Raw genomic sequence first — 13,831 nt, forward strand, 5'->3', positions numbered from 1 at the left:
TGAATATTTTTGTTAAATTCATCTTGTCCAGTGTGCCATTCATAACCATTGTTTCCTTGAGTTTTTGCTTAGATGACCTGTCCATTGATGTAAGGGGGGTGTTAAAGTACCCTACTATTATTATATTATTATCCATGGACTTCCTTTATGTTTGTTATTAACTATTTTATAAACTTGGATGCTTTCAGGTTGGGGACATAGATATTTACAATTCATAGTTCTTCTTGTATAGTTCCTTTAATTATGATATAGTTCCCTTCTTTTTACAGTCTTTGGCTTATAAACTAGTTTGTCTAATGTAAGTAATACTACTATAGCTCTCTTTTGATATCCATTTGCCTGATAAATGTTTTCCCATCCCTTCACTTTCAATCTGCAGGTGTCTTTTGGTCGAAAATGAGTCTTTTGTAGGCTAAATATAGATGGATCTTGTTTTGTAATCCATTCTGACTCCATGCCATTTGATTGGAGCATTTAGTCCATTTACATTTACATTCGGAGTAATTATAGATAGATATGTACTCAGTGCCATTTTACTACTTGTTTTGACATTTTTTTCTGGAGATTCTTTCTGTTCCTTTCTAGACTTTGTTGCTTTTGCTCTGCCCAAAGAGTTCCCTTTAATATTTCTGGCAGGGCTGGTTTAGTGGTCATGAACCACTTAAGTTTTTGTTTATCTGGGAAACTCTTCATCTCTCTTTCTATGCTGATAGATAGGATACTCTTGGCTCCTGACTTTTCCCATTCAGCACTTTGAATATACTATGCCACTCCCTTCTGGTTTTCCAAGTTTCTGTGGAGAGATCTGCTAACCTTTTTGGTCTTCCCTTGTAAGTTAGGAACTTCTTTTGTCTTGCTGTTTTCAGGATTTTTTTTTCTTATCACTATATTTTGCAAATTTAATTACAGTATGTCTTGGTGTTAGCCAACTTCTGTTGATTTTGATGGGAGTTCTCTGTCCCTCCTGGATCTAGATGTCTGTTTCCTTATCCAGATTAGGGAAGTTTTCAGCTATAATTTCCTCAGATAAACCTTCTGCACTCTTTTCTTTCTTCTTCTTCTTCTTGGATTCCTATGATACACATATTATTACATCTGTAGGAGTCACTGAGTTCCCTAAGTCTACTTATGTAATCTGAGACTTTCCTTTCCATCTTTTGATCAGCTTCCTTATTTTCCAAAATTCTAACCTCTCTATCACTTAATTGTTCCTTTGCATCTTCCATCCTTGTGGTCAGTTTCAAATCTCAGTTGTTGCATTTTTCATTCCAGCCTGATTGGTTTTTAGCCCTTTTATCTCTGTGGTAAGAGTCTACCTGATGTCTTCTGTACTTTTCTCAAACCCAGCGAGTAGCCTTATGATTGTTGCTTTAAATTCTGATTCAGGCATATTACTTATATCTGTTTCACTTAGATCCCTGACCATGACCTTTTCTTGTTCTTTCTTTTAGGATGAATTCCTCCATCTTGGCATTTTGTCTAGGTTCCTGTCTTCTGTGTATTGAGAGCCTATTATGTTTGTTGCTCCTGAGAGAAATGGCTTTATTATGAAGAGGTCATATACTGTCCAGGGCCTCACACTCGAGGAAGTATCTCTGCTGTGTTACTCTGCTGCTGTGTTATGGCTGCTCTATCCTTCAGGCAGTCTTCTGCAGCTTCTCCTTTCCTATAGTGGGGAGTGTTTGGACCTTGGACAGAGTGTGGTGAATTTAATTAGGTGTGCTCTGGTCTGTTTGATGAGACGTGATGCTATTTCCACTAGAGCTGAAGCTTTGCAGAACTCTATGGTCAGGAGACGAGATGTGGTGCTTGCAGGTGGGGGGGTGGTGGTGGTGGTGGTGGTGGTGGTTGTGGTGATGGTCTTCTGGAGGATGGGGGCGCTGCGCTGGTCCTGAGGCACACTTGGCTGAGAAAAACAGTCCCAGCAGAGCGCAGGGGGGCAGGACTTGGAGTAAGCAGATTAGGCAGTCAGTGTTGGTGCTGTGCTGTTTACTGAAGTTGATTTATGCTGAGGGGTAGAGGAGGGAAATGGCACCAGCCCACTCCTTTGTCCCTGGAGAGGGGAGTTCATGCTTGCTGCTCTCAGGGAAGCACTTTCAGAGGAGCGATAATTTCTCCTCATGTGTCACAGGCATTTTTCAGATCCCTGATCTCACACTGTCTCTGAGTCACTTGCCTGCCTGGAGCAGCACAGTGTATCTTGGGCTCTACCCTAGACAGGCCTGCTGACTAGAATTCCAAACTTGAGGGAGCTGGAGTGACAGGGATCTACACTGGTCCTCTGGGAAAGGGTCTCGCCACACTGTGACTGATACAGGTTTGACCCAGAAGGGCAGTCATGCCAGAGCACAGGGACCTTGGGATTTGGAGCAAGCCCACTGAACAGCCAGAGTCCCAGTTAGCTGCCCTCAGCAGATGTGTCTGCACCTATGCTGAGGGGCAGGGGAGGGAAATGGCATCTGCTGGCTCATTTGTCCCCAGAGAGGCAATGCCAGCTCTCATGGATGAGCTCCAAAAGGTATGAACGGTCTCAACACGTGTCCCTAAGGCGACCTCAGATGGCACTCTGTCTGCCCCAGGGTTGTTTGCTTGTCTCTTCTCCAGGAGCAGGGCAGAGTCCTCAGGTCTCTGTCACAGCCAGTCCCAGGGACCTCTAAAACTCCAGTCTGTGAGCCCTGCTAGTAGCAAAAATATGAAATTCGGCCCCTCGCCAAGTCATTGGCTTTGGGGAAGTGTATCCCTTTCTTCCCCAAACCACGTCTCAGCACTTCCTGCCTTTCTCCATGTGACCTCTTCTCTCCCTCAGATCGATGTCTTCAGTATCCAGAACGACTTGACAGTTATTTAGCTGACTTAGGCAGACCAGGCACGCCTAGGGTCCTCCTACTACGCCACTATCTTAGCTCCCCATCCTGTGTTCTATCATTTTTAGCAGCCAAAACCGGACATTTAGACAGGACAATATTCTAAACAGTGACTCAGTTTAGTTAGCATAACCTTTGAATACAACTTAATCTGTTTTGGACTCCTGGCTCACAGTCACTTTCATAAAATATTTTCTTAAAGTCCATTTTATGAGCTTTCCTGAATTTAAAAAATACCCTTAAATAAATATTTTGATGCTCTCTTTCATTATTGATGCTTTCCATTTGAGATTACATCTTTATCAGGCTAGTAGAAATGTTAAAGAGAAACATATCCATTCAGATAATTCTGGAGAGTACTCATATTTTTAAATTAATGTTAAAATCATGTTCTCATCCATTAAACTGATCCTCCATGTTTGTGGTATTTTAAACATAGCTGAATTCAACATATTGTACAAATGCTCTATGAGCAGCCTCAAAGGAAAAGGATGTCTCTCTATGACCTTACCATAAACTGGACCAAAAATTCTGACCAGGATTATCAAAAGAGGGCAATTATACAGTATTATCCTTTATATCATAATTAGACTAATTCCGTAGGTGTATATTATACCACAAGTTTCCTTCCCCTTTCCTTACACTCCCAGAGACAGAGATTGAAATGACTTCAGTTCATTTTACCCAGCCTCTTCTTTTTACAGCTAAAATTGAGGCCCAGAAAGAGACATACCCTAGATTACAGTATTTGCCAGATCTCAAGTCATCTTACTGCGTGCCCAGTGTTCTTTCCGCTATACCAATATCCACGTTTAGGGTATGGATGAAATCAGATAACCTCAGGAGACAGAGAAGAAAGGGAACTAGGATGAAAAATACAAGGTTGCAGTTGGTTTAGAGTGTTCGCCGTGGAAGAGAGTATGTTCAGCTGATCATCCCAGCTTCTCACCCTGCAACTCACTATGATATGTACTAGGCTATTGGCATAGATCCATGAGTAATGGATAACAGTAATACTGACTTTGCTATAGGGACATCATAAAAAAAAATCACAAAACACTGAATCAACCAAACATTTATGTCCTATCCAACGCTACCAGTAACTGAAGAATGTGGCCATAATTGTCTGGAGATGAACTGGATTCATGGAAAATTCGACCCCAATATGTCTCTAAACAATGTAAATAAATTTCTTCTACTCTAGTCCTTATTTTTGATGAAATTCTCTTTCAGGGACATCTCAAACATAATTCTACCACCAGCAATTTCCAGAAACAGATTACAAGGAAATTAGTTAGGAAACACTGGGAAGATTAAGGACAGAACAGTGACAAAAATTAATTCATTTTGACTTTGCTAATTTGTGACTGGATGAATCAAATGACAGTTGTTAGAAATCTCAGGTTTCAGATTGAACTATATATCCTGAGAGAAATGTAAAATGGCATCCATGGAAAAGTTCATTGAGGCTAGCTGAGTTGCATATAAAAAGGGCATTCAGTATCTTATATATAAATAAGAATGGAAATACATTCATGTGTGCATGTAATTATTGACTTCTATTATTATCCCCCCTTCATTTCCAGAGTTACCATTTGTATTATGAGAGGAAAACATGATACAGCAGAATAATCCCAGCTATTCAATTAAGACAGACTTGGCTTTAAATCTTGACCTCACTCCAGTTATGAAATTAATTAACTTCCCTGAACGAAAAACTCTTCGTCTATAAAACAGAGATACTAACATTACCTCCCATAAAGCATTTTTACGTTGAATTTTTCAACAAATGGTAACTGAATCATGTTTACAGGCTAGATAAAACCATCCTAACACCGTCTCAGTTACTAAAATAAAAAAGATATTAGAAGTGTCAGATAGAGAATAAACTGAGGGCCGATGGAGGGTGGTGGGTGGGGGGTGGGCTAAATGGGTGATGGGTATTAAGGATGGCACTTGGGGATGCCTTGGTAGGTCAGTCAGTTAAGTGTCTGACTCTTGATTTTGGCTCAGGTCATGATGTCACGGTTCATGGGATTGAGCCCTTTGTCTGGTTCTGCGATGACAGCATGGGGCGTGCTTGGGATTCTCTCTCTCCACCTCTCTCTCTGCCCCACTCTTGCTCATGCTTTCTCTCCCTCTCTCTCAAAATAAATCAATAAACATTAAAAAAAAAAATAAAAGGAGGGTACTTGTGTTGAGTACTGGGTGTCATATGTAAGTGACAAATCACCAAATTCTACTCCTGAAAACAATATTACACTATATGTTAACTAACTAGAATTTAAATAAAATTTTGAAAAAAATAAAGCTAAAATACATTTTTTTAAAAATGTCAGATACAGAAAATACAAATTAGATATTTTTAGTACATTGACATTTCTCTATATTTGCCGATCAGGGAGTTTTGCTACTTTATGAAAATAACCTCTACATTTAAGGAGTCTATGGACAATGATTTATCCATAGCAGTTATTCTCGAAGTGTGGTCTACAGACTTTTTGGTTCTCCCCAAGACCCTTTCATGGGATCTGTGAGGTTAAAATCCATGTTCTGAGTAACAGTAGGGCATTACTTCCCTTTTCACTGTGTAGATGTTGGCACTGGGGCTGTGAAGGCCGTGGCAGATCAATCACTGGTGCCTGAGTGGGAATTAAGGCGATAGTTCCCCAAAAAAGTCACTTTCAATTAAGAATATTTTTGAAAGGGGTGCCTGGGTGGCTTAGTCGGTTAAGCGTCCGACTTTCGCTTAGGTCATGATCTTGCGGTTTGTGGGTTAGAGCCACGCGTCGGGCTCTGTGCTGACTGCCAGCTCAGAGCCTGGAGCCTGTTTCAGTCTGTGACTCCCTCTCTCTCTGACCCTCCTCTGCTCACACTGTCTCTCTCTCTCTCCTAGAAATAAATAAAAACATTAAAAAAAATTTTTTTAAAAAAAGAATATTTCTGAAGAAGGAAAATTACTAATTTAACTAAATCTTGACCATGAGCTCATAACTTTTTAATATTCTGTGTAACCCATGAGAAGGACACATAAAACACTTCTAAAATGGAAATAAGATGGTTGCCTTATGGAAAAGCATTTGTGGACTGCTTCAGTTGCCAGCGGAATTAGCCATTTCTTTTCATGGCACGCCATTTTTACTTGATAATAACAACTGACAAACTCTGCCTTTGTCAGAGACAGGTATTGAGCAGATAGTTTCTTGAAAATGAAGAAAATGAACCTATCACTTCAAGGAAAACAACTACCATTGATAAAATTCAAGGTCTTCAGTGAAAAGTAAAATTTTGAAAAACTTGTACCCACCACAGTAAGTGTGAAAGCTTCCTAATACTTCAACTCTCTTCTGATGAGATTGGAGATATTGAAAAATATAATTATGCGGATATTATGCAAGTATTTGCCCAATGGAAATGAAAACACTGATCCACAGAATGTTAATAGGAGCTTTATTCATAATTAACCCAGAGTGAAAACAATACAATCTCCCATCAGCTAATAAGTGGCTAAATAAATTCCAATACACCACTTCTTGCGATGAGCACTGAGTAATGTAGAGAAGTGTTGAATCACTATATTGTACACGTGAAACTAATATAACCCTACATTAATTATACTGGAATTTATAAAACAAATCATTATTTTAAAAATAAAATAAGGGCACCTGGGTGGCTCAGTTGGTTAAGCGTCTGACTCTTGATTTCGGCTCAGGTGATGATCTTACAGTTTATGGGTTCGAGCCCTGTGTCAGGCTCCACGCTGACAGTGTGGAGCCTGCTTGGGATTCTCTCTCTCCTTCTTTCTCTGACTCTCTCTCTCTCTCTCAAAATAAATAAATAATCCTAAAAGTGTTTTCTTAAATAAATAAATCATGGTACATCAATGTAATAGCATACTCAGCAATGAAAAGGGGCTTGGGATGAGCAGAAAAAAATGACCTTCAAAAGATTTTCATGTTTTAATCTCTGAAACCTATCAATGTGTTACCTTACATCATTAAAGGAATTTGCACTTGCGAATAAGGTTAAGGATCTTAAAATAGGGAAATTATCCAAGATTATCCAGGCAGGCCAATCTAATCTCATGGGGCCTTAAAAGCAGAAAGCATTTCTTGGCAGAACTGTGATGATATAAGAAGAGTCAGCGAGGTTCAATGTTGCTGGCTTTGAAGATGGAGGAACAGGGCCACTTGTCAAGGAATAGAGATGGCTCTAGAGGCTGAAAAGGGCATGGAAATAGCTTCTCCCCTAGAGCATCCAGAAAGGAGCAAAGCCCTGCTGAAAGCTTGATTTTAGCCCAGTAAGATCCATAGAGCCTTAAGGTAATAAATTCTTGTGTTTTATAACACCACAGATGAGTATTAAATGTACTGTGCTAAGCAACAGAAAACCCACACATCAGTCCATTCACATGACATTCTAAAACAGCACAACTATAGAGATGGAAAGCATATTATTGGTTATCAGAGACTAGGGGTGGAAAAAGTTGAATACAAAGGAGGAGCGGAGGAAACTTTTGGGGGTAATGGAAATATTTTATATCTATCTATCTTTAGTGGTAGTTACTAGAATGATTGCATTTGTCAAAACTCAAATGATTGCATTTGTCAAAACTCTCAACTAGTCACTAAAAATGTAGCTACATGAATGTAAATAATACCTCAATAAATCTGACTTCAAAATGTTTTCTCAGTTTGAATTTTCCATACAGTAAATGTCAAGAGATTAAAACCACTTAAACAAAAGCTCTTTGGGATCCTCAGCAATATTAAGAGTGTAGAAGGTGCCTGAGCCCTAAAAGTTCTAGAATCTCTGGTCTAGTAGTTACTCCAAACTAGACCCTTGTATTTGAGAAGAATAATACATGTTTTTATCAGTTCCAAAAAAGTTTTTGGTCACTACTACACCACAAGCAACATGAAGGCAGAAGCTTATAATGATCATTTACACCCCCTCCCCCATAGTATCACCAGAACATAGCACAGAAACTGGCACATGGCATCTGTCTCAATATCCTATTGATGGTGTAACAAATCACCACACACTTAATGGTATAAAACAACATAAATATATTCTCTCATAGTTCTTGAGGTCAGAAGTCTGTAGTGGGTCTTACAGAGCTAAATTCAAGGTGTTGTCTGAGACTCTTTTGGAAGGCTCTAGAAGAGAATCTATTTCTTGCCTTTTCTAGCTTCTAGAGACGTCTAGAGGTTCATGACCCCTTCCTCCAGGTTCAAACCAGCAATGTAGGGCCTTCAAATTTCCCTGATCTTCTGTATGCCTCTTCCATCTTTAAGAGCCCTGCTGGTTAAACTGGACTCCCAAGAAAAATCCAGAATAATCTCCCATCTCAAGACCTTTAACTTAATCACATCAGCAAAGTGCATTTTGCCATGTAAGGTGATATAATCACAGGTCCCAGGGATTAGGACATGGATATCTTTGATGAGTCATTTTTCCATATTGCAGAATACAATTAAAAAAACTGTATTGAGAAACAATTTACATACCATACAATTCACTCTGTTAAAGTGTGCAATTCAATGTTTTCTTGTGTAGTCAGATGGTACATCTAACACCACAATCAATTTTAGAGCATTTTCATCACCCTGAAGAGAAACTCCAGGTGCATTAGCAGTCACTGTCTATTTCTTCCCATTCTACACAACACTAGGCGACCACTAATATTTTTTCTGCCCCTAGAGATTTGCCTCTTTTGAACTTTTTACAAAAATGAAATCATACAATCTGTGGTACTTTGTGAATGGCTTCTTTTGCTTGGCCTATTTTTAAGGTTTATTAATGGTATAGCGTACATCAGTACTTTATTCCTTTTTATGGATGAATAATATTACATTCAATGTGGCTATGCCACATTTTATTTGTTCACTGAACAGATAATATTTATACTGTTTCCACTTTTTGTTACTGTAAATAGTGCTACTTTGAACATTTGTGTACAGGTTTTTGTGTGAACAATTTGTGTGCAAGTTTTGTCATTTCTCTTGGGAATACACCTAAAAATAAAATCGTGAGGTTACATAGTAACTCCATTTTTTACTTTTCGACGAACCACCAAACCGTTTTCCACAGAAGTCGCACCATTTTACATTCTCATTCTCATGGGCAGTGTACGAAGGGTCTGATTTTTTCACCTCTTCACAACACTTATTATCTGTCATTTTAATTATAGCAATCCAAATAAGCATGAAGTAGTGTCTCATTATGATTCTCACTCTCATTTTCCTGATGACCAATGATGCTTAACACATTTTCATGTGTTTATTGGACATCTGTGTATCTTCTTCGGAAAATGTCTATTTAGGTGTGCCTGGGGGGCTCAGTCGGTTAAGCATCCAACACTTGATTTTGGCTCAGGTCATGATCTCATGGCTCATGAGATCAGACCCAGTGTAGGGCTCTGCGCAGAGCCTGCTTGGGATTCTCCCTCTCCCTCTCTCTCTGTCCCTCCCCCACTTTCTCATGTACATGCACGCACATTTTCTCTCTCTCAAAATAAACGTTAAAAAAAAAAAAAGAAAATGTGTATTCAAATTCTTTGCCTATATTTAAATTGAGGTTTTCTTTATTATTGAGTTATAAAGTTCTTTATATTGCCTAGATTCAAGTCTCATATCACGTACAAGTTTTGTGAAAGTTTTCTGCCATTCTTTGGGTGTTTTTTTTTTAAAGGTATGACAGGCCAGGTTACTTCATAGTAAAACTAATATGCCATATCCATCAATTTTTATACCAAATTCCTAAAAGAATCTTTTAAATTGAGTTTTCTCATTGTCGAACAATGTGTTTGTGTGGTAGGAAAAAATAAAAGACAAGTCATGGAAATAAAATCTCTGAAACTGCTCCAGTTCCTAAAATAAGAAATTTGCAAAATAAGAAATGAATGCTCCTTGCTTGAAATATATGCTTTATTTTAAATCTCAAATTTGTTTTGAATGCTTGATTTATAATTTAATACTTATAATATGTATTTAATTATAAAATATGCATTTAATACTTGATAATATGTATATAGTATTACTTCTCTGGACTGGCATATTTTACACAACAGTGTTTAATTAGTGCTGGTAAAAACCACTTGATAATTTTAATAATTGATTAATGGATTAACAATTTATTCCACAATATGAATGGCACAAAGACCAATCAAGGGAATCATCTGGTAATTGTTCACTGTGCAATTCTGCCCGTGAGCAATACGAATGCAAGATCTTGAAACTGATTCCGTTCGGTTTCGTTATGTATTTCTGTGTGTGATTTAACAAAAATAGGTATGCGATGCCAAACTGCTTTTTCCTTTTTTCATTCCTTCCTTCCTTTTGTGGGAGAAGAAAAATAATTTTCCCTTTACTCTTCTGGGTTCTTGGCTAAGATCCTCACTCCATAATCAAAGACCGATCAACAGGGGTAAAACAAACAGAAGCTTAATAACGTGGATAATTCCTATATATATGGGAGAGACCCAGGAAAACTGAGTAATGGCCCAAGCCACCATCTAAAATGCTATCTCCAGGGGCGCCTGGGTGGCTCAGTCGGTTACGCGTCCAACTTTGGCTCAGGTCATGATCTCACGGTTCGTGGGTTCGAGCCCCACGTCGGGCTCTGTGCTGACAGCTAGCTCAGAGCCCAGAGCCTGTTTCAGATTCTGTGCATCCCTCTCTCTCTGACCCTCCCCTGCTCACGCTGTCTCTCTCTCTCTCTCTCTCTCTCTCTCAGAAATAAATAAAACATTAAAAAAAATAAAAAATAAAATAAAATGCTATCTCCAGCACAAGACAAAAGAAGTTATTGGGGGTAGGGGAACCAGACTCAGAGGTTGGGGGGGAGATGCAGTAAACAATGGTAAGGTTGTTATGCAGATATAAAGTGGGGGCCTTTTCCGTTGATGGTTTCTAAAGATTTAGAGTTATCTTCCTCTTCTTGGTACAGAGAAGGAAACATGCCTACAAATGGAGGTTTCCCTTTTCAATGTAAATGTCCCTTAAAACAGGGTAACTTTACTGGGTTTTCAGAGCTTTTTCTGTGTCTGCTGTTTCTCAAATTCGTTCAAAATAATCCTTCTAACAAAAAGGCATATTTCAGGGTGGCATATTCGACTCCTCGTCACTTTTCTTTCTTCCTTTTTAAAAGTGGTTCAGTTATTATGAGGGCTGGTTATCATAACACAGATAATATATAGGGGAATGTAGAAAATAGCACTCAACACTGTTTAAAATTAAAGCTCAAAATGGAGCCATTGGTCAACAACGGCAAACCCAAACTTAATCAGCTTCAACCTCTCCCAGGAAAGTGACCTTTTGAGAGTTCATCTGAAATTTCCTGATTAGCACTGGTGAGGTCATCTGTATGATAAAAAACCCTGCCTTTCCCTTCCCCTAAAAGAAGATAAAACAATCTTTTCTTTTGTTTTGCTCATAACTTCCCTGCCCCTCCCTCCTGTTCTAACAACCTTCCATTTTGTACAATTCCTGGGGCTCTTTCTCTACTTGCTGGATGGGATGCTGTCTGGCTCCTGAATCACTTCATAAAGCCAATTAGATCTTCAAATGTACTTGATTGAATTTTGTTTTGTTTTGTTTTGTTTTGTTTGAATTTTGTTTTTTAACACCAATGCCAGCACTCCTCTCATTAGGGCTATAACCAAGGATATTATTAATTTTCATGTCATCAACTTTGTTTTAGAACATAATGGCTTGAACTTGAACTTGAAGTATATACACAATACATATGCAACTTTATGCAAACTTTTTTTCATAAATTAACATCACACATGAAAATATTGAAAACTGAAGAGTGGTGCTGATTTGTATTTTGTCTTAATGGAGCAAGAAAAGAAAAGCATTCAATTAGGGAGGGTTATACTGAAAATAAAGTTTTTAAAGTTAAAATGTCATCTTACCCCCTTTATACTTTTCACATGCTACACAATGTCCTGAGAGTATTCATTATGAGAAAAATGTCATTCACAACTTTAAGATCTTAATTTGGAAGGACCTAATGAGAAAGCAAATTAGAAAGTGAGATTATCTTTTTTTTTTTTTTCAAATAAGTGGTCTTAAGTCTTATTCTTATAGAAAAAGATTTAATCGGTTTATTACAAGGATATGTAAACCATTAATTTTTGCAGCTTTGAGGTAAAGTCCAGCACTTCTGTATACAAAGTCTATGAGAAGGGGATCTGTAAAGATCATCTAATCTTAAATTGTGACATCAACCATTCAAGTCCTTAGCCTAATCCATTTCCAGAGAAATTTTTAAAAACTTTAAATATTAGATAATGTCTTTTGCTGCCTATTCCCAGTATTTCTTATAAAAATATATTGGGCTCTGATTCAGTCCTGTGTGAAAAAAGAATGAATCCATTGGAGACTTCAAAGGTAAACATCTTAACACCTTTAGAGCATGCAGAATAAACTGTGAAGCATACATATTCTCATCTCTCACCTCGCTTGTTGTGTCTTAAGCCAGAAATTGGAAAGGAATTGAAAGACAAACAAATGTTAGGATGGGAAAGAGTCCCATTTATACACCTCCAACATCACCCTGATCATTTTGAAAGAGTCTTAGAATAGAGACAAAATAAGCCTCAAGATAAATTGACAGCTTTACAGAAAAAAAAAAAATTATGTTCCCACCCACTGGAAGAGAAAAATCTCTCAAAACACACACTTACAAATTCTAAGCTGAAAATATATTGGGAAAAAATTATCCTGTGTTACCTAAGAAAACAAAAGAAAAACTATAATGTGAGTTATCAACAAAGGTATTCCAAAGGGAAATAAAACACCAACTTTCCTGTTCGTACCCTTAAGCCCACTAGAAGAAATTTCTCAACACATATAAGGACAATCTGAATACATTTTATCTTGATATGAACACTGTAATATGATCTTTAAGTCTACCACTGTTAACATCTCCCTTGGAATCAACAAATTCTCAGGTGTTGGCTAAGAATTATTATTATCTCTAATAATAATTTTCTAGCCCATGTTCTAGCCCATAATAATCACCCTCAGACCTTTAACCAAGAAGCATTATTTCCTCCTCTGTGGTACGCATTGCCTAACGTGATGTGCAGGGATTTATTACGCAAAGGCAATTGCCAGGTAAAAGGATCACCTAATGTTTCTTCCTCAAAATCTTTCAGGATTCCTTTATTCACGATAAGATTATTGCTAAATTAGACACTGATTTACTGCTACCCTTATGTCTAAATCAAACCCAAACAGAAGATCTCAAAGTGGTAGCAGGCTTCTTTGTGGATAAAATAAATAATCTGACACAGCATCACTGGGCGTGAACTCAGCAAAGTTCAGATGGACCTACCTAGACCTCTACCCAAACTCATGCGATACCCTTGTAAACTGTAAGCTACACAAGTACAGAACACTTAGAAGTCTGTTAGAAAAAGGACTCATCAAACCTTGTACCAGTCCTTATAACACTCCTATCCCTCTACTCAAAAAACCCATTGGGCAGGGATACAGATTTGTTTGGGACTTTAGAATCCTAATTAGAGTAGCCATTCTCTGCTTCCCTATAGCATGCAAACCACATACGGTTTGCCATTAGTATGTTTTCCTAGGTGGCAAGACTCACTGTGCTCCTCAGAACCTGTTACTTGGCTACAGGGAAGAAGGTAAATATATACTCTAGTAGCAGATAGGGCTTTGTGGTTGGGTTATGATTTCAGAATGTCTTGGAGAAAACCAATGTTCCTGTCCTCGGCAGGAACCCCACTAAGAATAATCAACAGATTATAGAAATTTTGATTGCTCTAATGTTGACTAAGTAGGTAGCTGTTATCAAGGGAGGGGCACATACAAAATGGGGTAACATGGAGGCTAAAGTGTTCTAGCTAATCCTATGTCAGATACCTCGTCTCTAAGCCCTCACCAAGATCCTAGCCCTTATGATGGATAGCTCAAGAGACTTTAGAGGGGTTC

General features: G+C 38.2%; 1 protein-coding gene across 1 annotated transcript in view; it reads right to left on the minus strand.

Moving 5' to 3' along the window:
* LOC120243669 (RNA polymerase II elongation factor ELL2-like) overlaps nt 1–13,831 on the minus strand; it is an 88,784-nt gene that overhangs the window by 11,152 nt on the left and 63,801 nt on the right. Inside the window, exon 2 of the mRNA XM_039249904.1 lies at nt 1,689–1,906. Within this exon, the coding sequence (XP_039105835.1) occupies nt 1,689–1,906 (218 nt within the window). The remainder of the gene's footprint in view (nt 1–1,688; nt 1,907–13,831) is intronic.

The sequence above is a fragment of the Hyaena hyaena genome, unplaced genomic scaffold (genome assembly GCF_003009895.1).
Source record: "Hyaena hyaena isolate Hyena2069 unplaced genomic scaffold, ASM300989v1 scaffold_351, whole genome shotgun sequence".
Taxonomy (NCBI): Eukaryota; Metazoa; Chordata; class Mammalia; order Carnivora; family Hyaenidae; genus Hyaena; species Hyaena hyaena.